This window comes from Mchenga conophoros, linkage group LG17 (genome assembly GCF_057382185.1).
Source record: "Mchenga conophoros isolate Kocher_MC1m ecotype Shallow Benthic linkage group LG17, M_conophoros_male_GT1.1, whole genome shotgun sequence".
In the NCBI taxonomy this organism is placed as follows: Eukaryota; Metazoa; Chordata; class Actinopteri; order Cichliformes; family Cichlidae; genus Mchenga; species Mchenga conophoros.
Genome location: NC_140542.1, coordinates 10,459,309 through 10,487,047, shown reverse-complemented (window position 1 = coordinate 10,487,047; position 27,739 = coordinate 10,459,309). Strand labels below are relative to the sequence as shown.

At 42.0% G+C, this 27,739-nt stretch overlaps 1 protein-coding gene across 4 annotated transcripts in view; it reads right to left on the bottom strand.

Annotated features, from left to right (window-relative positions):
* The window catches only part of bcar3 (BCAR3 adaptor protein, NSP family member), an 82,729-nt gene that overhangs the window by 9,647 nt on the left and 45,343 nt on the right, over positions 1-27,739 (bottom strand). For 3 of the 4 annotated variants that reach the window (XM_085251755.1, XM_085251757.1, XM_085251756.1), the window contains 5 exons: positions 4,083-4,211; positions 2,350-2,475; positions 2,137-2,253; positions 1,660-1,892; positions 885-985 (listed from right to left, as the gene is read on the bottom strand). In XM_085251755.1, the coding sequence (XP_085107881.1) occupies positions 885-985; positions 1,660-1,892; positions 2,137-2,253; positions 2,350-2,475; positions 4,083-4,211 (706 nt within the window). Of the gene's footprint in view, positions 1-884; positions 986-1,659; positions 1,893-2,136; positions 2,254-2,349; positions 2,476-4,082; positions 4,212-14,936; positions 15,339-27,739 lie in introns of those variants that run through there. The other variant, XM_085251758.1, reaches the window with a different exon arrangement.

The following is a 27,739-nucleotide window of genomic DNA, read 5'->3' as shown; positions in this document are numbered from 1 at the left end:
AGACAGTGGGTAAATAGAAATAAATTTAAAAAAAAGGTTACAAAAAAAAAGGAAAAGATGAGGTGGAGGTGGGGAGGAAAGGAAATAATTTTTTAAAAAAGGCACTGAGTTGATTAGAATTCCCACTTTTGTTTTTGAGGTCTCATATACATTAGATCAGTTTGTAAAAATTAGATACAACAGATACAGAGAAAAATAAAGGATTCAAAATACTTCAAGCCACTAAGATCTATTAATCTCATTTTCTTCCACTTAACCGATTCATGGAGGCAGCAGCCTAAGCAGAGAAACCCAGACCGCTCTCTCCCCAGACCCCCTCTAGCTTATCATCTCTGCAGCATGTCTGGACGTCCTGCCCTGAGACATCCTCCCAGCAGAACATGCCCCAAACACCTCACTTAGGAGGCATCCTTGTCAGACACTCAAACCACCTCAACGGGCTCCTTTTGATGTGGAGGAGCGGTGGCGAGAAAAACCCCCCAAAACAACCGGCAGACACGTGTGACTGTGGATGCGAGTGTATAACAGATGTAATTGGAAGAGCATAAATTAGTACATATAGTTTATGTATTAAACTTTTTAGAGTTAATTGGAGAGATGTAATCCTAATCCGTGGCTCGTGAGCTGCAGGTTGCTGACCTCTGACTTACAGAGAGCACGGCTGCCCTTTGGAGAAAGTTCCTTTCTGCTGCTCGTGTCCATGACCTCATTCTTTCGGTCTCTACCAGAGCTGAGGAGTTTGGGTCGAGTGGTAAATCGACAGCTTCGCTTTTACACTCAGCTCTCTCTGAGTGTTTATTATACAGATGTGTAATTATAATAAAAACTTTCAGCCTCTCCTCAAAGGTCACACAGCTTTTCAGAACCTCCTAGCTTTTACTTACCAAGAGGAAGGAAGCTTTCTGATTGGTGCGCCTTGAGTGGGTGTCGCCGCTCCTGGACTTGATTGAGACTTGCTGGTTGGCTGCCGCAGCGATCCTTCAACCTGAAAGAGGAGGAAGGGCGATAAAAACATCCCACTCACACATGGGCATCGGATAAACCTCTTACAAATATTTCCAATATAATAATAAAAAGGTACCATTAGTATTCAAAAAAAAGTAAATCACGTTATAAACACTAATCCTTTCATCCCTTCTTTGACTTTTTAAAAAGCCTTTTCTCTGTCCATATATCCTCTTGTTCATCTCTGTGTTCTGTTTTACTCTCAGCTCTGTATTTATTATCCCCTCACAGCTGGTCTGACCTCTCTCAGATAGATACAGAACCCTGTTTAATGTCTGTGTGCATTGAAATTGCACACAGACAACAGCTCTTCATTTACAGAGGACGTATGATGTGTATGGGACATGTGTATGTGCGAACTTCAGTCAGAACGATTGAATGTAAACAGCTCAGTGCAAAGAGTAAAACCTTAAAAGCAGAACGATGTGTGGAGGTGGAGACTGTGCAAAGGTGGGTCTCTACTATTCAAACACAGCAGACAGATTGGTATTTGGTCTGTAGCCCACTATCCACTTGCAGTAATAGGCTTATATTAATCAAATCCAAGAAATCTCACATGCTCAGTGGAACAACAACCACGTTATGAGAGCCAGCGAGGAATTACAGTGTTCAGGTGTTAATTAGTGTGTTTGCGTGTGTTTCTAGAGTGCAAACCTGAGCTGGCTGCCTCGGGCAATGCCATTGTCCTGGCAGTGTGTGCTGTCGTGCATGGCCTGTGTGTTGTCGTATGTGTGTCCGTTGGTAATATTGAGGCTGAGGCGTTTCTGGTTCCGCCTCTCCTGCGACATCAGCCTCTCCCGGTGACTGCTCGACAGTCCGTGCTTTTCCTCTAAGCAGCGCAGCGGCAGCCCCCGGTTGATTGGCTGGAAGATGATGGCCCCTACCACCTTCAATGTGTGGGCGGAAGAACAGATAAGGTGACCTAAAGAAACCTCAACATATTTTATTTATCTGCGACTATATTTATCTCACAAGCTTGAAACTCTTAGCACTTAAACACAACTTACTATTAACTACCAAAGGTTTTTCTTTTATGTGCTATAATGAGGAAAACCACCAACCAGAACAATAACAGTATAAAATAAACTTTGAAGCAAGATTAATTAAAAGAAAAATAGTGACTAAACCCACCTGTGAGACAGGTTTTCTGTTGCCAACATAGTATCTGATGAGTGCAGGGATGCTGTCGAACCCTTCTCTGTCTAGGCGGTACTCAACTCTGGAGTAAGCTTCATTCAGCATCACGACCTGAAGGCGACAGGCAAAATAACAGACCTAGCTATTGTACCTTTTATATACTCTAGTCAAATATTCACCTCAGTGTAGCTGGAAGCTCATATGTACCTTCTTGTTAATTTTAAAGTGCTGAGCAGTGTTTCGCCATTGGCATGTGAGAACGTAACTTCCTGGTAAAGACAGCGAATCACGGATCAGGAAGTCTCCATCTCGCTGCACCAGGTTTTCTGCAACCTGCAAAAAGAAATAAGTGACACACGGGCACACTCAACTTTACGCAGCCATGACATTAGAGGACTTTACGTTGTCTCACTCACTTCCTGGTGACTTACCGTTAACGATAACAACTACATGCCTAACCGTTACCCTTACCTTAACCTTAAGACATGTCCTAACCTGAAAATTCATAGATGATGTTGGCCCCTGAGAAAGCCCAGCCTGCATCACGTGACTGTTCAAACAGATTTAGGAGCCCATAATAACCGGCCCACACACACACGAACACCTACAGTGGCCCACAGTGATTGTTTACAATACAAACGTTTAATGGTAGGCTAGTACCAGCTTTGCGAGCTTAGTGATGGTTATGTAAGACACGAGGACCATTCCAATTTATCCAGTTAGTGACCTAGACGCTTAAGGGACAGTTTCATGTAGAATCACATTCATTTCACGCTAAAACCTTTATATGGGAAATCAAAATAATAAAGCTTTAATCCAGAAAACTTTTCAGTGTTTTTGTGCATCTATCAATGCACAAGTCAAATGACAACATTTTTGACAAGCTTGATCCCTGTTTATCATTTACCACAGAAAAAATGAGACCCATTATCAAAGTAACTCGGTGGTTAAAAATTAGCCTTCTCTTATGGAAAGAAAATTAAGCCTTTTCTTTCCATAAGAGATCTCAAGATTGTCATTCATGACCTAATCTCCTCCTCCTGGACTACTGCAAATCACTTTACACGGGTCTCAGTCAGTTGTAGGCTCCTCACAGGCACCCGAAGAAGAAGAAGAAGAAAAAAAGAGATCATATTTCACCTGTTTTAGCTCCTTCCAGCTCAGTCTACTCTCTGTGTTTGCCCCTGAACTGTGGAACAGCATTTCCTTCAAATGACTGATAAAACTAGACTGAACACATATATTTATTTATTGGCTTTTGATTCTTATGGTCATTATATGTGCCTATGTAAGCCATGACTGTTTATATTTACCACCTACTAGCATGTATTTTACTTATTTTTATCCATTCTGTCTTTTAAAGAGCACCTTGGCCAGTGTCAACTGTTGGATGTGTTATAAAGTATTATAAAGCACTGTTAAATGCACTTTAAAAATAAATTTGACTTTCATTTATTATATGATTAAAAAAAAAACCGATATTTCTTTGACCGTTTACACATGCAGTGCTCTTTATTTCCCTGCCTTGTTACATTTATTGGTTCTCGCTCGCTCTTCTCGAACACATACACTCTCTGTCATCCACAGTTTCAGACTTTAATTAAGCAAATGTTTGTATAAGTTAGAACGGTGGTTTAGCTTAGCCAAGGGAAGCAGCTTATTAAAAAAGATTACATCTCAGTGCTGGTTTTCAGGGGAACACACAAGATCTCTCTCTCACATATGCGCGCACACACAACACACATAAACACACCATACAGAATGAAGCCTTTCTTTCTGTCAGCGCTGCTGCAGGGGCCACTCTTTACGCAACAGTCTTCCTGTAAGCACCATGTGTGTTGCATGGAAGACTAATAATAGGTAATCTGGTTCAACAAGTTTCTAACCTGGCTTTTAAAAGGAGGGACTTGTGACTCAGATTTGTGTGCGAGCAGTGTTACCTGTCTGGGAATCGATCCGTGGTACCACGCGTGACTTCTCGGCTCCTCGCAGTCCATCTTCAGTTCTTCCTCGAGCTCCTTGCGAAGTTTCTCTGAAGGACAGTCCAGGATGAACTGATCTCTGGAGAACTGGAATAAAAGCAGAAAAAGCTGATTTTGTAACTTTATCCTGCATAGCTGAGAAACCCAAAGACAGATGACAGAAATTCAACATCCACATATTTAATTTATTTATTTATTTCAACAAAGTAAAAAAGGAAGCAGGAAAAAATAGGAAACTTTTGACTGATTTGTTTAAAGTCGCCTCTGCTGTTCTACAGTAAAACAACACCAAATAAAACACCGCAGAGCCGGGATAGGTAGAAACCAGGACTGTAATCTAATTCCAGTGAGATTACTGAAACTATTGATCAGCCACTTTAATCCCAGCAAAGCCCAAAAAGGTTGCCTAAATGGAAAGTAAAGGACAGACAGCTCTGTTAACCCTGACGGGATGTCGAGTCAACACAACCACCTGAACCACAACACACACACCCCAAACACCACACACACACTTACATGACAGCTGCTTGGTCTCTCCATCCTGCCACCTTTCTCTGATCTTCAATAACAAACTTCATAGCAGACACATTAAAACTCACGCACACTATAGTTAAGTCTCTTCTGTTTGCTCAAACAACAAGCCCGCACACAGCCTCTGTCTGCGTCTGCCTCCTCTGTGATTTTCTCCTTTATCACTTCCTTTCTTGCCTTCGTCCAGAGTCATTCAAAGAAATGTCATCATCCTGACACCGCCCAGCTACCCAGACCGGCCTCTATGCACACCTTCACCTAACGTAGACAAGTACACGCACGCACACGCACCCACAGACACACACACCTCTGAGTGACGCATAAACTTATCTAAACTAAACCTTTTTTCTTTTTAACCCATTACTGCTACACTCAGTCAGTTTATTCTATACTTTTGCATTTCAATCATTTAAATGTCAGTACAAATGTCTTGAGCTATTTATTTATCCAAGCAGCAGGACTTTATTATAATTTTTTTCAAATGGCCCAGAGCAATATTCCTCCAGACGTTCTGAAGGGATTTCCAAATGGTTCTTTGGACATTGGCTGCTTTTTCACTCATTTGCACTCTAGTCCAGCGGTCTCCAACCTTTTTTGCGCCACCGACCGGTTTATGCCCGACAATATTTTCACGGACCGGCCTTTAAGGTGTCGCGGATAAATACAACAAAATAAAACTAGTACCGGTACCGAAAAAAAAGAAGATTTATTCATAACACACGTGAAAAGACCAAGGAAAACAGAGTTAACGATAAAAATGATAACAAAATAAAGCTGAAAACCGATAAAAACCCTGAAAACTATACATTTCACACCTGAGCCTCAACTCTCGCGGCCCGGTACCAAACGACTCACGGACCGGTACTGGTCCCAGGCCCGGGGGTTGGGGACCGCTGCTCTAGTCCTTGTATCCGTCACTGACCTCACTGACCTGCATCATTTGAGCATAAAACACCTAACTGTATGGACAAACCAGTGTTGTGTCTAAACAACACTGGCTGTGTAGACATAACACTGGTTTTATGCTGGTTGTATGTTTGTCAAACTGCTTCTAACACAGGTTAGTATTAAAATTGTATTTTCATACCAACAGGTGATTCCCAAAGGGTTATATGCTGAAAACATGGAATGTCTTGGCATGTTGTGCAGCATGTCCATGAAAAAAAAAATGTTAGGAAAAATGGAACATAAAAAAGTGTAAAGCCTAAAAATTCCCTACAGCATGAACAGTATCTGAAAGTCATGTACTTTCAGATACTGAAAGTACATGACTTGCGGTGCTACTTGTACGGCCGCAAGTAAAGTACTACTTGTGGCCGGTCCAGACGGAGTACCTGGCAAGGTACTAAGAGCATGTGCCCACCAGCTCACCCTCATCTTCACCAGACTCTTCAACCTCTCACTGGATCAGGCAGCCATCCCATCCTGTCTAAAATCAGCCACAATCATCCCAGTGCCAAAGACGTCTCCCATCTCCAGCCTGAATGATTACCGCCCTCACACCAGTAATCATGAAATGCTTCGAGAGACTAGTCCTTCAGCACATCAAGGATTACCTCCCCCCAGAATTCGACCCCCACCAGTTTGCATACCGCACAAACAGATCCACAGAAGACGCCATCGCCACAGCCCTCCACGCTGTGCTGAGTCACCTAGAGCAGCGGCAGAGCTACGTCCGAATGCTCTTCGTGGACTACAGCTCAGCCTTTAATACAATCATCCCGGACATCCTCATCACCAAACTGGTCACTCTTGGCCTCCCTCCTCTCACATGTGCCTGGATAAAGGACTTTCTCACAAACCGGCCCCAAACTGTAAGACTCGGCCCTCATCTCTCCTCCACTCGCACACTGAGCACCAGCTCCCCACAGGGCTGTGTGCTGAGCCCCCTCCTGTATTCTCTCTACACCCACGACTGCAGTACGACCCACAACAACAATCTCATCATCAAGTTTGCTGATGACACCACGGTAGTCGGACTCATCTCGAAGGCAGACGAGGCAGAGTACAGAGAGGAAGTCCTGAAGTTGGCAGCCTGGTGTTCAGAAAACAACCTGGCACTGAACACTAAGAAAACCAAAGAGCTCATTGTTGACTTCAGGAGACACAGCACTGACTTGGCCCCCGTTTACATCAACGGGGAGTGTGTGGATGTGTGGAGAGGGTCCACACCTTCCGGTTCCTTGGTGTCCTCATCTCTGCTGACATCTCCTGGACAGACAACATCTCAGCGGTCATCAAGAAGGCCCAACAGTGGCTGCACTCCCTGAGAGTCCTCAGGAAGTACAAGCTGAACTCCAACCTGCTGCTGACCTTCTACTGCTCATCCATTGAGAGCCTGCTAACCTACTGCATCACGGTATGGTACGGCAGCTGCACCAAGGCGGATAGAGTGAGGCTTCAGAGTGTGGTCAAGACAGCACAGAAGATCATCGGCTGCCCTCTCCCCTCCCTGATGGACATTTATTCCTCCCGCTGTCTCAGCAGAGCAGCAAACATCATCAAGGACAGCTCCCACCCTGGTTTCAACATGTTCAGCCTGCTTCCCTCAGAGAAGCGCTACAGGTGCATCAACACAAAAACCCACAGACTCAAAAACAGTTCCCTCCCCAAAGCCATAACCACCCTGAACTCACACATGCACCGATAACACAGCCCCCCCTTCATGTTTGCACTGAGTAGGAGATGCTCTGTATCTCATTGTACAACTGTATATTGACAATAAAGGCATTCTATTCTATTCTATTCTACTTAAGAAGTAGGGGGAAACAGCAAAGCCCCTAAGAGAAGCAACTGGCCCTTTAAGTTGATCTACTGTTCACCGAAGCCTCATCAGAAATGGTCTCTGTGGCTGTCAGAAAGTCCTTATTAACTGAGGGAAACAGGGAGAATAGGGCTGAGGTTTTGCCAAATTACACAAGAACTGGACTGAAAGTCTGTGGCAACAAGACTTGTAGAGCGATGGATCCAAATTGGCAACTTTTAGTTAAAATTGCTGTCAACGTGGTCCGAAGAAAGGAGAGAGGTACCACAAGGAGCGTCTACCTCCATCTTTAAAACACGATGGAGGATCTGTCAGGGTTTGGGATGCGTTTGTGGTGCCGGGGATATTGTTACAATTGAATAAATGTAGAAAAGAATCATCAGATTTTTTAGCATGACAAACACTGCCAATGTAATGATGATGATGATGATGACCGAAGTTAGGCAACTGTTATGATGATGATAAATACATATTTACATGTCTCACAGCCTCTGGGGTAACAGTACTGGCTCAGGTTCAGGTACAGTTACAGGTAAAGTTTCAACTGACAGTCTTCAGCTAAAAGTCTGAAGACTGAAGGTCGTCATGGACAAGCTCTCAGAAGAAGGCTTTGATCCAAGAAGAAGAAGAAGAAGAGGTTTGAGGTAGAACACTGAGGAAAAAAGCAAACACGCTCACACAAACAGGAATTACTAATCCATGTCCATGCAGGAAACTTGGAATATCATATCTGTGCCATTTTTATCTCTCTGCGGCTACACTAGCTCTCTTCCTCTCTAAAGTCATTAGAATAGACCCCCTGCCCCGAGTCTCCATACATGACAGAAAATCAAAGTGTCACATTACAGCAAATATTAAACTGATCACTGGCTTGGCACCATGGTGCACATCCAACAATTTACTTTATTTCCAGTTTGAACCAGAAACACTGTGTATGTGTGTGTGTAGCAGTGGAAAATACTTGGGGCAGTGTAATTGTGCTGTCACTAAGTCTCCTGGGCTCGTGTTTTTTTCCTGCCATTTTTTAAACAAAAGATTCAATGAGTAAGTAAATGATAGCAGACAGTCTGAATTACACGATCATTTTATTGGAGCTTTCTCTTATCAATCAACATTAACAGTTGGTGCCATTGGAGTAAGCTAATGGTCTATCTAACATCTGTCTTTCTAACATCTGACTGACAGACAAACATTTGCTCATAGATGCACTTTTTGTTGTTATATTTACTTATAGATCATCCATAGCTATTTGGATATGTCTCCGACAGGGACAACACGTGGACAGAGATAGGCTGGGACCAAACTACAACTCCAAATTCATGCACCTTTCTTTTGTTTCACTTTTTGTTTTGCTTTTAATCATTTTCTTTCCTTAGGTGCTGTGATGTGTTAAAACAGGATACACTACACCCATAACGCACGGCTTGCAGCATGTTTTTCCGGTTGTACGGGCATTGCGCAACAATTTTAAAATGCACATGATCAACTGTAATAACTGAAAACACGACGGCTGCTGGTTTGTATTATTCCCAGCTTATCTGGATTTGTTACCGACTCCACTCGCATTTGTGATTCTCACATTTATTTCAAAAGACACAATACGTTGCTTTTACGTCTGCAGTCTCAGTGCCAACAGACTGATGAATGAAAGCGCGGGAGAGCTGGTGAGAAGAGGGATGCACGGCAGCGGCAAGGATGACATGTACATATAAAGTTGAACAGTGATTAATGGAGATGGGGATACATGGTTAATGCAAATTAACAGAAGAGTGAAAGAGCACAGAAAGAAAAATTGAAGAGAAACTGAAGGAATAAGAGGAAGGAAGCAGAGAAGGAAATAGGAGGGAGGAGATGGATATATTGGATGTGAGGTTTTGTTTAATAGCCTGGCCTTTAATAAGATCCTGCAATATGATGTCATCCTCAGAGAGTGGCTACATTTATACCGTACCAGCCTGTGTGTGGACCACAACACAGCAGTGAAGTACAGTGAACTGGACTGGCCTGCTTCATGGCCTACAGCCTTTCCTTCTAGCGTGAATGACTTCAGTTGTGACAAAATATGGGATAAACAATACACTGACGCCAAGCTTCATTTCATATGAACTGCAAAACTTGCTCAGCGTTATCCCATGGTGATGCTTACCGTTGAAACACACATTGAAATCAAAATAAAACCCATGCATTAAGGTAAACGTTCTTCTTAAGTTAGCAAAATCTCCTGACATTCCCCATACAAATTAATGATAATTTGTATCAAATCATTAAATTTTGGATTCAGTGAATTTCGGTCCAGTTCTTGTGTAATTCAGCCTTTTCTCAGTCCTTTCATTAAGAATGATTTCATAACAGCCACTGAGACCGTTTCTAATGAGGATACACTGCACACCATGCACCAAGTTTTCAGCTAACAGCATTTTGGGAGCCTCCTTGTTGTTGGAAAAATCCTATTTTATGCCTGTTCAACTGTTATCTTTGGTATTTTTCATAGCTTAAACTAAAGAAATGGGAATAAATGATGTCCCAAAAGGATGATTCTGTTCATCTGGACGTAATGTTTTCAGTGGGAGAAACGTTTCGTCACTCATCCAAGTGACTTCTTTAGTCTCAGCCGACTGCAGGTTTCCACAACCTTAGTCAGTTCAGTTTTATTTATACAGCGCCAAATGACAGCAAAAGTCGCCTCAAGGTGCTTTATATGGTAAGGTAGACCCTGCAGCAAACGGTAACAAACTGTACATTTGCACAATGACTGAAACTAGCCCACTGAATGAACAATGGGCTGTGAGGTGAGGTGACCATTGATAAACAACAGCACAGCGTGTTTTGGGGTTTAAAAGCCACAGAGACACGGTGTTTAGAAAAAATGCATCTCAGCTGTTCTGATACTCCTGACACATACAGGATCACTAAGGGTTTTCGCTTAGGTATCGGTTGTCCTTCTCTCCTGGATCGGCTGGAGCTTTCTTTTGGCGCCTTCCCAGCTTTGACGAATGTCCAGCCTGGATAACCACATTTACTCAGGGCCTTCTTGACGTGATGTTCTTCTGCTTCCCTGGCCGTTGTGTCTGTGGGGATGGTGTTCGCTCTGTGTTGCAGCGTGCTGATGACACACAATTTGTGATCCAGTGGATGATGAGAGTCAAACCTGACTGGATCAGTCCCTTAATACTGATCCATATGCGTAGGTTTACGGTACACATCAACTTTTAAAGGGGGCCTAAGGGTACATCTTTGCCATCTTACAATGCTGTGATTGCAACCATTCCCCAACTCTCTGTGAATGGTACTCATGGCCATGGATCAATGGTCTTTGATCAGTGGTTGTTGATCAATGGTCATGACAATTTGCATATTAATGATCAAGGGATCTGACCTCAAAGCCCATTGTTTATTAAGTGGCCTGGTTTCAGTCATTGTGCAAATGTACTGTTTATAAGATTGGGGAAACCTGCAGTCAGCAGAGACTGAAGAAGTCACTTGGATGAGTGAAGAAATGTTTCTCCCACTGAAAACGCTGCATCCAGATGAACAGAATCAACTTTTGGGATTTACTTACCTGGATGAGCATGCATCAAGATGAACAAATGATGTGTTTTTACAACAGACTGCTTGTAACAAGGCACCTAAAAATTTATTCTTTGTCATCTGTTATGTGTAGACAACAGTGATTCATCCCTCGAGTTGGTTATGTTTTGTGATTTCATAGCTCAGTGTTAAGCAGCTTAAAAAAAAAAAAAATCTGACATGCCACAGAAAATAATCTCCAACTAAAAACAAAGGTACTGTTAAAAAGGATCTCTGCAGTGATTGGATTTTCTTCTGATTTCATGGATTTGAAGATTGAAGGTACTTTTAACCCTTTAAAGGTTTCTCTATATATGGTGACGATGATACATTTCTGTAATAATCCAGTCGTGTGTGGCAACCATTCAGAAGCAGCGGCCACCTGGGTAAGCTGCTTGTCCTCACTTCACTGAACACAAAAGGCAAACAACCTTTTAACATCATAACTCTGATCCCTCATCACCTTACACACATGTAAAGTTACAAATACATTAGATGACGTTATAATCCTCACCTTACCTCAACTTATGCGGCTTATGAGCTGAAATAAAGCAGTGAACCTGAGATTCTTAGTTGATACCGCCAGCCTGCAGGATTGCAGATAACAAAAAACCCTGAAGACTGACTAGAAGAAGCAGCTCCATTTGAATCATGTTCAAATATGCAGCGGAGTCAGTATATTAACAATTCTTCAAACACCAACTAAAACACCGTAGAAGACCATAGAGGAAACTCTTCTGCTGCCTCAGTTGCAACACATTTCTTTCAAGAAGAAACAATAAAAACTATTGCCCTGGTCTCTGGTTGGGTCTCAAAATAATCTTTATCTGTGATGCTGCACTGTACAGTGGGATTATGACCACTGCAACAGTATACAAGCAACGCAGCACCATAACAGACACATCATTACAATTATGGTGACGTCTGAGATCATTTTAGAGGTGAAGTCAGGCTATGCAGCTTTTCATCTTCTTTATTTCTATTTTTAGAATGCAACCAATTAGTATTATGAAAGTCTTGAGTTGCTAAAGGCAAAAGTTTTGAAAGTTCAACAAACAAAATGCTTAAATGAGAGTTGGGATACCCATCAAATGGGTTTCACTGGGGCAATCATCATTAAAATAACAACTCTTTGGTCTGCTGTATTTCTGGCATTTCCTTTTCTTTTCATCTCTCTTAACAATTTCAGTTTTTTCCTCCTCCCTCTCTTCATGCTACCATTTCCCACTGTGTCTACATACTGCATAGTATGCATCCCCAATCAAGTCACAAAGCTTTAAAAAGTGAATACATGAATGCAAACAGCAGTGCAGGTTGTGTCAAGAATACATGTAGAATTGAGGTGGGCTTAATGAGAATATTCCTGCTGAACAGTCATGCAGCATCCAAATGCTTTTCCTCAGAGCTTCAGTTTAGCTTTTTAGGGCCTGACAACAACACTGTGTTTGACTCTAACATTGAATTAAATGGGCATCATTACCGCTGAGGACAGTTGATAAAACCTAATAGCTGTTGATGTTTTGATTTTCTATCTCTGCGTGTTGTCTTCGTCATCAAAAAGGTCCCTTCCTTTCCTGTTTACACACAACTAAATACAAACATCTTCCTGTGTTTAGGCCAGAGAGCATCTGATTGGTCAGCCTGGGGCAGCCAAAGAGAGTTCATCGTCAGTGCCATCTTAATTTGTTCTGTAAGCCACAATCTCAGCACCAGCATCGGTGCCTCACTAATGCTCTTGTGGAAGAGTGGGAACAAATCTCTGCAGCTAGGTTCCTGAACCTGTATGAACAACGACTGAATGGCTATAGCCTGTTCGTCATATACTGTGAAAGTCAAAAGAGGATTGCTTCCAGATTCAAATCCTACAGCGATAACTGAGGTCGACTGCCTCAAAGATACAGATGAGATTCATGCTTAGTGATGTAAAAAAATTTTTTAGAAACAGTAGAAAGGATTGATCTCCACCAATGAGCTAAGCCTGAAATAGCAACTGAGGGTTTTTAAGTTTTAGAGCATCATGTTTTAAGAGCTAAAGATGAATAATGGTTTCTGCTATACAACGATAGAGAAAGAACCTTATCATGCAACGGGATTAAGATAAAAAGAACTTTTTAATGCATCGTTTTACAGCAAATGTACGCACAGAAGCAATCTAACTATGCATACAACCCAGCTATGTTGGATCATGGCAGCTAATGCAAACAAAAAAAAACAACGAAAAAGTGTCAATGATGTGATCTAATAGCTAAGGATACCAGCACAAGTAAGCCTGAATCTCAGCAGGCACAGAAACAGGAAGCAGGGCCTCTGTGGATAAATGGCGACCTCCCAGAGAAACAGATGGAGGGGAGAATGAAAAGGGGAATGGAACAAAACCCCAGGCAATATGGAGTCAAAAGTAAAGACACAGAGAGACAGAGAGAAAATAGAAAAGCACTAATGAAGAGGATGAGGATGAGCTGGGGGAAAACTCACAAAAGAGACAGAAGAGCATGAGATGGATGGGAGCGGTGCTGTGCAGTTCTGGTTCTTGAGAAAACAACAAAGATATCAAATAAGGATAACAAGTTCACATTGCATCGAAGCATCATTTAAATGAACAGACTGGAGGATTCTTAAAATAACCAAGAGAGTGACAGACAGAACATCTCAGGTTTTATTCATTCAATTTCTAAATGAGCAGTAATGTAACTATTGGTCATTTATTTTCTCTCTGAAACAGAAGGTCTGGATAGACTGCACACAACAACAACAGCCATTAGAGGCAACTCTTAGTAAGAGGAAGTGCTGATGAACTGCCATATGCATTAAGTAGGAATCCAAGTTTTCCTGGATGGTTTGGATTGGTTTGAGAGCACAGAGTAATACTTTTCCCCCTCTTTGACAGCTTTCCATTTGAAGAGAAATGGATTTTAAGTGTTGCAGCGTGCTGATGACAGCACGCTGCAACATCAGCACGGCAAGGTTGAGAGTTGACCGGAGAAAATGCACACAAAAATATAGTCTGATGAAGATGCAATATGCTGAAAACTTCAGAACAACTTCTTGGCATACTTTGTGGTGAGATCAGTGTGTGCTCTTAGAAGATACATATAAAGACCTGTAAACAGACTTTATCCAGGCACAAAGTGCATTTTAGCAGCAGATGGAAATGTACAGGCTGATCCACAGAGGGACACACCACCCCACCTCAGCCTCCTGCCCCACTGCTGCTCGCTGCATCCAATCAAGTAATGACATTCATACAATTTACTGATGTCATAAAGAAGACAAACTAGCACAAGCTGGTAATTTATCATTCACATGAGGACTACTACCCCTGTCCTGTTAACTGTCTAACCATCTCACCACTTCCTTCACACACAGCCTTATCTGTCTGCCAGCACTAGTTATGGATGAAGCCAGCATATATCTCACAATCACACCCTCAGACAGACAGTCGCACAGTTGGCCATTTATGAGAGTGTCTGGTCTGACTAATAAAAGCCCAGTGTTCACAGTGAGAGCGATGGGAAAGAGAAGGACTATTTAGGCTGATTAGATTTTGCTCAGGCTGGAAGTGTTACCACGCACTTTTCAGACTGTTTTCTGCAGGGCAATATGTTGTTTTCTTTCCACCATCTCCTTGAAACAACAGGATGAAACGAGCCTTGAAAAGCACACTTGCATTAAAGAATGTTTCTGAAGTTGCATGCTATTAATACTTTAAAGGCAAACAAACCTCTTACTTTTTAATCTACCCCTGGACTAAGATCATCTCATGATGGACAACACCAGCATAAAGTCTGTAGCATGCAAGCATTCACAAAACACCTGCACATGGGCACTTACAGTTACACCTTGTATGATGAATTTTACACAAAGCAAAAGTACAAAACATGAAGATGAATTCAATGATAAAATAGGTAACATGGACACATTCTCACACACACTCTCCTGTGTTTCCTCACCTTTGCGCCGATGACAGAATTCTTGTGGTAGAAGCAACACAGAGCTGCTGTCAGGGCTTTGAGGTTGCATCTCTCCGACATTATCGACTCTATCTGCTGACACTAACGGGGTAACAAATGCTGCCTTCGGCCAGCTCAGTTAGATCTGCGGTCAAGGTGACTGAAGAACAACTTGAACGACAAGTTCCCAATGATTCCCATTTGCCTCTTCCAGTAAAACCTTCATTAAGAGTTACACAGATGGTCGAGTACTAACTCTGCAGCTGGATCAATATCACAAGTCAGAATTTTTCCAGTCTCTCAGACTAAGGAGTGAACATCTCCCCTGGGATAACTGTTACTAACATTCTGTCGTCTCTGCCTCTCTCCTCCACAGTCCCCGCAGAGTGAGCCCTCCACTTTCTCACACATTTTTTCTTTAAATTTCCCTTTTGCCCTGCCCCCCTAAGCTCCATATATGGGAGAGAGAAAGACCCATGTGAGGTGGTTTGCACCAATCAAGTGTTGATAAACTAGGAGTGACCCAAAGGCAGAGTCTCCCGCCTGCTCTCACTGCAAACACATGGGCAATGGAAAGAAAGCTGTGTACATCGGCTTTGCATCCTCTGCATGCATTCAGTATGACACTTCAAACCTAAACTGTTGCTATTGTTTCCCTCTGACTCAAAATCATTTTTTCAGAATTTGCACTGATTGTGCTGATTGGTTTGTTACTCAATTTAGTCTCTAAAGTGACAGTTTGACCAAAATACTGGCCAAATAATTATGTATGCCTTTTCTTTCTGAGTACTCACAGCTGTGGAGTTTCTGCATTACTACTTTAGGTTTATCTGCCTATCAAAAACAATGTCCAGCCCTTGTGCGACTGTCTTTCAGTCTCATATAGACGATGTTAACGTTTCCATAAGAGATGCTCTTTTTTGGTGTAAAGCCATGGTTGGAATTGTGGCTCTTCCAACTGCTCAAACCAGCAGTTTGAGAACAGAAAACACATCACAGCAGAAAAAAAAAACAAAACTAAAAGTATATCACTTCCACAGTTGGCAGTAAGTATTTTAAGAAAACAGCTATGAGTCACAAAGAAAGTTTCAATAGGAAATAGCTGCTGTTCAACCAGTGTTGTGTACTAAATAATCCACTTGGAGACAAAGGGAAGGGTCTGCTAAGAGTGAGTGCGCATGTGTGCTGTGGACTGATGCTGGCCACTTGTGTTACTTAATGCTTGTTGAGCAATTACGCCCACACACTGGTGAAACTCTTAGCTTTCACACCAGTTCACACACAGACCCATACTGACATCTGACATAAGGAAACTGGCCCCAAAGCAGGAAAGTGAAAAAAGTATATTGGCATGTTTCAGGCCAGTAAAACTTATCAACTTCTTCAGGGAAGAAAGTGAGGAAAACGGTTGGACAAACGTAACTAGATCCAGAGTGTACATGGCAGCGTACAAAGACAGAAAATAAAGAAATAACCATGAGTATACAGCACAAACACTACCATCTACAATGTAGCTTGCCATCACCATTGTGTGAATGTGTGTGCGAATGGGTGGATGACTGGTTGTGTAAAGCGCTTTGGGGTCCTTAGGGACTAGAAAAGCGCTATACAAATACAGGCCATTTACCATAAGAACAGCCACATGCACACAAAGACTAGACACACACTGAGGGTGACACGCCAGCAGCAACAAGTTGAAGGGAATATTCGGTCGCAGGAAACTGAGCCACTAATTACAGTGTGAACTCTCATGAGGACCCATGAAGGAAATACATGTAGAACATTCCCTAAGGCACCACATAGAGGCGCACACACTCCCACACAAACACACACACACACACACACACACACACACACACACACGACTGGCGACCACAGAAGCCCCAAATCACCAGCTAGGCTAAACGTCCACCTTAAAATACACACATCCGTCGCTCCAGGAATGCTTTGGAAAAACAGTGAAGGACAGAAATTGGGGCGCTGAGGTTCTATGTTTTCTATTTCTATCTGTTTGTTGGTTCTGTCAAATACGAGAGACTGTGCTGTTTCAGCAACCTAAGCTAATTACATGAAATATAATAAAATGGAAAATTGGGGATGAAAGAGGGCTATTTTCTATGTAAAAATTGGCTTAAATATGTAGTTTTATTTCAGGATGTATATTTTACTGTCCGGGGGGACTGAGAGAAACTATATGCAGTCAATGATGTTGAAAGTAAAGGATCTTTTCTCTTTTCATGATGTGTTAACAGAATATTTCACTCATCCTAGGATTTATTTTAACTTCTTTTGCCAAAGCCTGAATTGAAGTACCTAAAGACATACAAGGCCCCTAAATTTCCCATAATGCAGCTTAACTGGCCAAAGTACAATAGGACAATGGGATGCTAATGTAAGCCTGAACTGCCACCAATATACAAAACTGATCAGAACAGTAGCAAAATATAAAGATGAGAAGTGCTTTCTACGAGAACGAACAAATACAAGTGATTCATCTTTCAGTTTGCATTTGTTCTATAAACACATCTCATACAATCTGCATCAAATTGCATTAGGTAGTAAACCTAATAAAGAATTCATGTCCAAATGTACTACACATCCATTTACAAGGTCACGATTCCCAACAGTCTCAATGATAAATACAGTAAAGGAGACATGCAGTAGGTACAGGTTTTACATTTCCTGACAGTGGCTGCAAGCTTGGTTGGCAGAAATTGGATTCTACGGTGCAGTATGATATCACACCACAATCGAAGCTTCACTGTCCTTCTGTACCAGTTAGGCAGCATTCATCACGCTTCCTCATCCCCTAATGCATCAATAAAATCAGTGACACTTCTATTCACCCTCTGGGTGAGTCTGTCACATGCACACATGTGCAGACTGTGTGTGTATATGAGGTGTTGGTGACTGAGTGATCAATAATATAATGCTTTTAACTATGTAAAGCACTTTGTGCTACATTTTCTCTGTATGAAAAGTGCTTTATAAATAAAGATTGATTGATTGATTGATTGATAATAGACTGGTGTCGAGCCGTACTGATTGGTTCAACGTGATCCTTATATAGTCAGTGAAAGCGCATGCAGTAAGAGGCTACAATACATCTTATGTGGGTCAAAAGAGAAACTAATTTGTTGGTGTATTTGCTTTTGTAAAGTACACTGGAGCACCAAAGTTCCATAAACTACAATTAAAAATACAAACTACTACTCATACTTATTTACTTTATTGTATACTTGAAAAACAAGAATACAAACATAACAATTTTACAAAGAGAAGATCAGCTTCACAGTTAATGCAAGAAGCATCTGATATTTGGTTTGAACACTGGAAAATTTTTCATCTTTTATTTACAGTGCAGACAATTTAATATAACATGAAAGACAAGTATTTTAACATTAATACATCCATACATATGAGCAACGTGACTTCCATTTTCATGACACGAAGACTGGTTCTAGACTATTTTCTTCAGTACGATTCTTCTGTGACTCTCTCTTTAGCCCAGATTTAGATTAAATCCATGTCTGAGAAACTGGCTCATATGGTTTGACCCAAATCTAAAAACAGACAATTACTCAGCTTGAGCTACAACTGTTTAAAAACGGGCGATAGCTTCAATAAAGGAGAAAAAAAATATCCGTGTCTAGATTATTACCCAAAAGTTTTAATGTTTTTTTAGGTAAATCTGAATATAAGATGACAAAGACAAACCTTGATGTTACTTGCTTTTTCCCTTGAGCATAGAGCGTATGATCACGATTTCTGTAACCTGACCACACTTGCTCAAAATCATCACTGAGAAAATCTGGAGACTGAACAGCCACTGATGAATTAACAGGAAAATTATTACTGATGATATTCTGTAGCAAGCTGGTGGGGGTTACTGGCCAGCTGCCTGTTCCACTTATAGGCTGACAAACTGAATAACTGACTGGGTGTCCAGTTCATGGACGAGCAGAGAGACAAACCAAGCTGGTTGGTGGGGTGCCGAGCGTGGCTGGCTGCTTGCTGTTGAAGTCATGCTGGCTCACTGACAGACTGGTATGAAAGTCACACTATTGTTTGGACTTCTAATTAACAAACATTCACAACAACATCCATCTACAGCGACATTTCTACTTTCGGGTCTGACAGTCCCTTTCCTCAGTTTGGCCAGCAGATGGTGCACTCCTCTAAAACTCAACAAATGCATGAATAGCTGTTTGTAAGTGAATTCAAACAGTTACTGCTCTTTTATCTTTATTATTAGCAAAGCACAGTTTTAAACTGGTGCCTTCAGTATGTGTGTGTGCTCTATACAAGTGTCATCCACACAGAGTTAATAGCTACTGCAACCCAAGACCACACACACACACGCACGCACGCACACACACACAGAGCATTATTGTTTCCTAAAGCTCTCTCATGAGGGTTTACAGCAACTTTCAACTCATTGTGTGGGAATAAAAGAGTGCAAAAGAGTCTTTTAGCAAAGGCTTAGTAGAAGAAGAGTTGTGTTCACACTGAATCACTGAGGGTCTTTCTTTTCCTCTCTATCATTTAATTTGTCATCAAATAATACAGAGATCGTGCTGTATTATACTATTAAGTCTGGCCAAGTCATAGTAAAATCAACAATCTGCTCCTATTACTTTCTACTCAGTAAAGTTATACAGTACTTATCTTGATACCTACTTTATAATCCTCAGTAAATTTTACTTTCTGTGAGAAAGAGACACTTTAATTTGACTTCATTCCTTCACCAGTGCTTTTGCCTCTTTGTCAGCACGATTACTAAACAACACCTTGTTGGTTTTCTTTTAATCTGGTCAATAGGTGGAGCATGATTAAAGGAAGAACCTAGTACATTTAGCAAAATCAGGTTCCATTGTCTTTAAATTTGGAAGACAGGGTACTAGACTTCTTCTTCATGTTATGTCTATTTCTAGAGAAGGAAACAAGCTGATTGGATGCTTAGTGACGAACATCAAACAGAGGCTGTCAACGAGAAGAGAAACTGGCCATAAGGTGGTGAAGTTGAGAATATATTAAAACTATTGTTTTCCACAGAGACTTCCTTCCCAACAAACACCCATTCTGCTCACATCTACTTGACATAATCACAGAGAACAATGCAACACTCACTGTACTGACAACTGTTTGTAAAAAAACAGTTTCCAAAGCATATGCCACACAACACCTGTACTGTACCTGTACGGTCTATGTGTGTGTTTTCATCCACAGTGGAAATGCAAACACACCTGGAGCAGCACAGAAGCAGAGCTGACAGCTAGGCTTTCACACATATTATATAATACCTGGAATACAGTAGGCCACATATGCGGTCAGCACGCAGACACACACAAAATAGGCTACGCACTCTGTTGATACACCATGTGTGTGACCAAAGAAATGCACACAAAGTACTATTTGTGCATGTGGGCTCACAGGTTTGAGAGTGTTTATGGGCTCAAAATGTGGTCATAAATATTTTGTACTTGTAAATCAGGATTTGTATGTGTAAAAAGATTTGTGTGTGGACTTAGCCAAAAAAAACCTGCAAGTTACAAGTACGAATTCTGACCCTATTTTTCTTCCTTTCATCTGATTGGTCAATGTCATGTCAATCACAAATGTAACAATCCAATCAGAGAACAGATGGGTTTGGCTGTCGGAGGGGCGCTTTGTTGAACTGCAGGTCTTTGAAGGGAATAAATGCCCTTTTACATGCCAACCCAGCGTTTTCCTTCATCACCACGAAGGAAAACAGTCTGTGGTGGCCCGAGTTTGGTGATTTTTGTGTCACAGGTTTACGTGCTTAATACAGGGACCTCCAGAGCCTTTTCAACAGCGCTGCGGACCTCGGGAGAGGGGGCAGTGTTGTGGAAATGGCACAGTCTTCACTAGTGGGGATAGTTACAAAGCCTTCTTCATTTTGAATTAGCAATACGTTTTTATTGAACATTTGAAGATAAAAAAACAGAAACTCTTGTAGAGGACATAAAGTCATAGATAGAAACTACAAGGAGCAGGTGAATCTAGTACAGGTAGAGCTGCCGCAAAACCCCACAGAGCTCAGCAGCCAGCGCAACAAATTCTGGATCCTTGGCCTTTAGCTAGCAGTTAGCATTAGCGGCATATGCTGCCTCCATGCAGTGTTGCCAACTCCTCAGTAAGGAAAATCGCTATTGGTTGTCCTAAAAGTCGCTAGAAGTCGCCAAATGATGTCATCGCCTAATTTGCATAATTGGTCATGCTAATTGTAACCTACGTTGTTGGAGAGAGAAATAAAACCGTGGAAGAGACATAAATTGAGTAAAAAAATTTCCTAAATGCATTTAGAATTTATTTAGAACTACAAATTAAATTTTTAGCAATTTTTTTTTAATGTCACAATTCCTTTTTTTTTTTTTTTTTTTTTTTAAGTTAACATGTTCTTTATTTCTTTTTTTCTTTTTTTTGTTTTTTTTGTTTTTTTTTTGGCCTGTCCCGTTTGGCTCTTTTGCCATCAGAATTGTTGTCTAAAGGCAAAGAAAGATGCCCAACGGATTTACTTTACCAAACTGACCATCCCAGCCTTGCCATAATGGTCCATTTGATTCACCTTTTATTGTTTATTTTATTTTCACTTACTGAATACGGGACAGACTTGACTGGGGGAAAGAAGGGGAGAAAGAAAGAGGGAAAGAGAAACAGCTGAGAAGAGGGACGGGGGAGAAGGGCAAAAGACAAAAACCAACAGAACGGGCAGAAAAAAAAAAATGCATATATCAATCACCTGGATCACCTGCTGAGAAAGAAAAAAGAAAGCAAGCAGAAGAGAACAAGAGTAATAGAATAAACAACATCACAATGATATATGGGAATATGACAGTAAATACTAAATGTTAAACATTATTGTGCAGCACATAAGATCAACAGAACACAGTGTGCTTTGAGGTAGGAGCCAAAAAGGGTGTAGTTTGTGGGTGTGATCACCCGTGTGTACACCTGTGACCATGGACGCGCTTGTTTTTTGTTTTTTTAAAAGGTTCCTTCATGTAATAATCTGCTAGAGGGTGTGGGGGGGCCACAGCCCCGTCCTCCAGGGCGTGAAGCAGGTATGGAGGAGATCAAAACTCCAGACATCCAGAGGCCCCCAGAACACAAGAGACCAAGGAAGACCAACAGAGGGGCAGCCGTGCCACTGTCCCAGAAAGAGCTGAGGAGAGTCCCAGATGAGGGCTCACTCAGCAGCCGCGGAGCAGAAGCCAGGGGGAGTTGAGTGACCGAGCCCCAGGCCGAGAGGCCGGGGGCACCCCACCTCCGAAGTGGCCCGAGCGAGCCCCAGGCTCCAGGCCCCGATAAGCGGCCGCCAAGGAGTGAGCCGGTGTGTACCTGGACGCCCATCCCCGGACACAAAGAACCACCAACGCACCGATGTCTGAGGGGGTCCGCCACTGGCAGGGGAAGTGGTGGTAGGGGGAGATAGGCCTCCAAACCTTGGAGGGCCTGAGATGTCCCCAGAGAGGTGGCGCCTGACACCCAACCTGACATATAGACACAGACATACAGGCACACACAGATACAAACATCCATTCCCACCCTCATGCTCTCATATGCACTTACTCCACACTCAACCAACGTGGAGACAGACATAAAGAGACGCTGTACACACGATCACACTCCCCAAGCGTACTCTACAAACCGGGTCTAGGTGCCCCCGCCCCTGGAGGGGGGAATGTCACAATTCCAACCCTGCACCTTTATCCGGGCTTGGACCGGCAAAATGTGAGAAGCTTAGTGGTACTGGTGGACTAACTGTTACAGAAACATCCAAAATGAGGCACCAATACTGTTTATTTAGTGCAGCTGTGACAAAAACCTTACATTGGCTGCTGGTCTAATTCTTATTATTTTGGATGTGTAAAGCCTGCTCACTGACATCTGTCTGTTCTTTCTAGATCCCATTAGATGAACATGCTGAACCGAGGTGCAGTCATCTCAGCGTGCCTCTGTTCAGATTTGGAGACATTGAACGATGCCTCAGAAACTATTTAGACGATTTATCGCTCAGGTAAGTCACAAGCTCAAAGTCAGCGAGACAGTTATCAGCATATACAGACATATTCACTGGTTACAGGTTTGTTTCGCTCAACCATTCTCAATGTTTTTCTTTCAGACAGTGGACGGCATTAGCCACTGATGACATCTCCTCGGATGTCGTCGATCTGCTGACCGAGATGTGCCGAGCACTCATAGGGCACATTAGCACCGTAGTGTATAAAGTCATACGCCGACAGGTTTCATGCTGCCCACATAATCATGATCGTGGAGACAAAGAAAGCTCCGCTGACCGGTAAATCTAAAGCTTGCTTTATTAAACAGTTTCATTCAGTCTTTCTTCTTCTTAGACGTTTTACGTGAGATGGTTCATCGGGTAATCCTGGTGACGGAGGGGTTTTTCAGAGGACACAGCATTGCTTCGTTTACATCACGTGTGAAGTCATCAATGTGGTTTATTTTAATGACGCCTGTAGATTTGGACAAAACAGTGATAGTGTTGGAAAATGACTGACTACATTTCTTCTCTCCCTTTTCAGGATGAACGTTGAACCTCTGCTTGATGGGTGCAGTTACTGCAGGGTGACAGAGGATGATATTCAGGCCAGCCTCAGAAACATCTTTCATTACTGCTTCGGTTGGGTCTTGGGTTTTGGGCAACGGCGGTCTACTGACAAACTACTGACTTTATTTTCAGTGTCGATTGCAAAGAACGTAAACTCAGCCCTGAGTCGTATCACAGGGTCCACATCCTTGCAATCAGATAGATCCACATCCCCAACAAACTTTGTTGGGATGGTTTACAGTGTAGTGAACATTTTAAAGGACTGTGCAAAGACCTTAGCTCCCGCTTTTGTAGATGGTGAGAGTCGCAGCTACAGCATTGTTGAATCGCCAAACTGAGGAAGATGACGACTTTAAACCAGAGTCTGTAGAGACTTGTAAAAGCACACAGACTCAAGCTTGTGTAGGTGAGGGAGATTTGGGTAGCGAGGTCAACAGTGATATATTTCAAATCACCGATGTCCAAAATCTTGACCGTGAGAGTTCAGAGAGTGAAGAAAAATGTAGCGACGCCCCGCAGTGTTCGTCTGGGACGCTTCCTACGCCTGCAGAGACCGATACCTTTCTCACTTTGTGTCTTGGATATTTAGTCGCTCACGTTTCTGAGAAAACACAAACAACTGCTGTAAAGCTGAATTTTCAGCAGATAGTGACTGATATAAGAGAGAAGATTGGGGGAGACTTGACTCCTCTAAAAACTGTAAAAAACTTGTACATCATAATGTACAAAGACCTGTGTCGCAAATTTGGATCCAAATACGTGCTTCAGTTTGTGATGGAAAAGGGTCACGCGACTTTTGTAGCAGCCGTTGTGGAGCTATTAAAAGCGGAGCTAAAAGCATCGAGTGGCTCCAGTCACGCGCTGAGACGTTTAGAAAGTGACAAAAGCGTTTCTCCAGCCAGTGAGAACAAAACGCAACAATCTGCTAGTGAGGACAAGGTACAAAATGGATCCACAGGTTCCCAGAAAGACAGGCCGAGAAACTGTATCGTTAGGACCCTCGCTTCTTTTTGTAGATCTTTGAGGAGGCTGTTCAGTTGCTGCATGAGCAGCGAATCAGAAACAGAGTGACAGAGTGAGCAGCAGCGGCTCTGTGGGGCCTCTCACAGTGCAGACATGCACTTTGATCGGACACTCTAAATCACTCACATAATTTGCTTCTTAATTTGGAAATAAAATGAGCAGAAAACGAAACAAATGTGTTTGTCAGAACATTTAATTGTTAAATGTGTATAATGGTTTGTAGTCTCATCAATCACAATGTAGAGACAATCGCACAAACTATTTAGTCAGAGCACTTTGAGTTGGTTTTGTCATTGTAGGTTAAATGTAGATATTTATTCTGGATATTTGGCACAAAGGCATCCTCAGCTCTGTAACAGAGAGGTGTTGGCTCAGTGTGAAAATGTCCTGATGATATCAGTACTTTTGATTTTAGCCTGACTGATCAAGTTCCAGTTAAAGGGTTTTGACTGTCTTGAGAGACGGCACATTGTAGACAGAGAGCTATATTCCTAACTGTAAAAATCAAAAAACAGTCTTAGGCTACGTTCACTCTGCAGGTCTTGATGCTCAATTCCGATTTTTTGATCAAATCTGATTTTTTTGTCTGCTTGTTCACACTACAATTAAAATGCGACAGCAAACGCGCTCTAGTGTGAACGCTCAGAGCAGCCGCATGCGCAAAAGAAGACGTCACACACGACGAGCTCTGTTTAGACCCAGAGCAAACAGTATTGTGTGACTGATGGCCCTTAATGTAAAGACTTCAGACTTTACGTTTCCCAGTTTTGCTTTAAGTTATAAAGTTTTGTTATTTACATTTGGCCTAATAATGATCCTTACTGCTGTTTTAGAGGAGCGCTGCTTCTAGCTGCAGATTTCTGTCAGAATCTGCAGATTATACAGTACAAATAAAATGTTCACGTTTCTCCAACGTTGTCTTCCCAACAGTTTCACTGGATAGGAGCGTTCACCATGTCGGGCGCTGATAGTTGGCGTCTGTCTTGTGTCAGTGACGTAGAAGACGGATTTAATGCAACATGACCATCAAACAGCAGTCGCTTTCTAAAAAATCAGATATGTATCGGATTCAGCACCACATACGAAAGTGACCCAGATCGGATTTGAAAATATTGAATTTGTGTCGTTCACACCGTCACACCATGATCGGATAGATGAGTCGCAGAGGGTCAAAGAAGTCGGATTTGATGCGCTTTCCCCTGCATCCGATGTGAAAGGACCTTTATGCTGCGCACTGTGACTCACAGCCATGGTCCCGGGTCAGCCCTGACTTTGCGTTAAACTAATCCTAAAGTAATAATGGTATTTCTAACCACTGATATACCACAACTTTATCCTTTCAACAGCTGCTGAAAGTTAGGGCACCTAACTGCTATCGGATATTTATATAGAGATCCTCCAGCTTCAAACTGTATTACCCTTCAAGGACCTGCAGTCCAAAAAAGCACCCCTCCGACAGCCAAACCCATCTGTTCTCTGATTGGATAGTTACATTTGTGATTGACATGACATTGGCCAATCAGATGAAAGGAAGAAAAATAGGGTCAAAATTTGTACTTGTAACTTGCAGGGTTTTTTTTGGCTAAGTCCACACACAAATCTTCTTTTACACACACAAATCTTTTTTTACACACACACAAATTCTGTTTACACATACAAATCCTGATTTACAAGTACAAAATATTTATGACCACATTTTGAGCCCATAAGTGTTCTGTGAGGTTAGCTCCCACATGTGTGACCCGCTCGCATGGGAAGGACAGAGTTTGCTTTTTACAATGGGGTGTTAGCATCCAAACATATGAGCCAACAGATGGAGGAGAGAGGAGTAGTTGGGACGTGGTCGTACGCAGAGAAAAAGAACTGATTTGAAAGAAAATGTTGGGAAAAAGAAAAGTGGAGAAACCACTGCGGGTTTGTATGTAATGACAGGCTTTATTTACAGTAAAATCTAGTAGTTTGCAGTAAATGTTATGACATCTGCAAAGATCTGAAAGAAACTAATGATGTCGCTGTTCACAGGACAAAATTAGATCACATAGGTCAGTGTCATGAGGGCCAAAGCGTCGGTGTGGACACCACATAATGCAAACTTCATGCATGACTCCAGCTCAGGACATATTTGCATGCCACCCTCCTCTCTCTGATTTCCACTGTTTCTTGCCTACGTCTACAATCTATGACAGAGATGCAGGGATTGAGTAATTTGTTTGTTTTTTATTGTGAGGTATAAAAACAGTTTTTTCCCCCCATTCAAGGAAAGAAAGTTTACCATTTTCACACAAACAAATATCATTTAGGAAAATGACAGAATTATTTATTTTGATAAATAATGAAGTTGAGTGTAAATCGTCCACAAACCTGCGCATTTCTTTATGAACAGAAGGTACAGACGAGCCGTCTACGATGAGCTGTGCTGATATATGAACAGCTGTCTGTGACTACAGGCCTGATTATCTGCTGCGCTTTTTCCTCCCACGCCTTTGCCTCATAATACAATTTGATTTTTGCTGGTTTATTTGTTTACTTGTCTCTTCTCTAGCCACACAGTTGCAAGCGTGGGAATCGGAAAATCGTTCCTGTTTAATTTCATTCATTGATTTAAAACCAAAACAAAACATAAAAATACAGACTCTTTCCCAGTAATGCAATCATGTCAGTGTCTGTTTAACACTGTTGTTCTAAGAAACCTGCAAAAATACAGGCATAATTATGATTTAAATAAGGCAATGTCTGACCAAAGATTAGGTAAACCAGCTTCAGCACTCAATTTGGTTGCTGCTCAAAATGTATTTAGATTAGATACCCTGCCTTTTCTCCACTAAATGTGCAGTACAGAAGGTTTGTATTTTGTTTGATGGTCTTAATAATACAAATTTCTTAACAACCAAGCAGACAGGAGCCAAAAATAAGAAAGGCAAAGAACTGTGTTAACAGAGCCATCGCATCTCGGTCGTCATCTGTCTTTGACTGAAAACTGCGGTGCAGGTGGTACGAAAATGATTTAATGCTGTGTGACAGCAACAAAACTGAGCGTATGATTTAAAGGCACATTATCCAAGTAGTCGAGGTGCAATTAGATTAACCTCACCTAAGAGTGATGTTTACACCTCAGTCTGCAGAAACAGCTGGTGTTTCATATCCAGTGGCAGATGTGTCCCGTTAGATGTAATCCTTTATTGGTGGG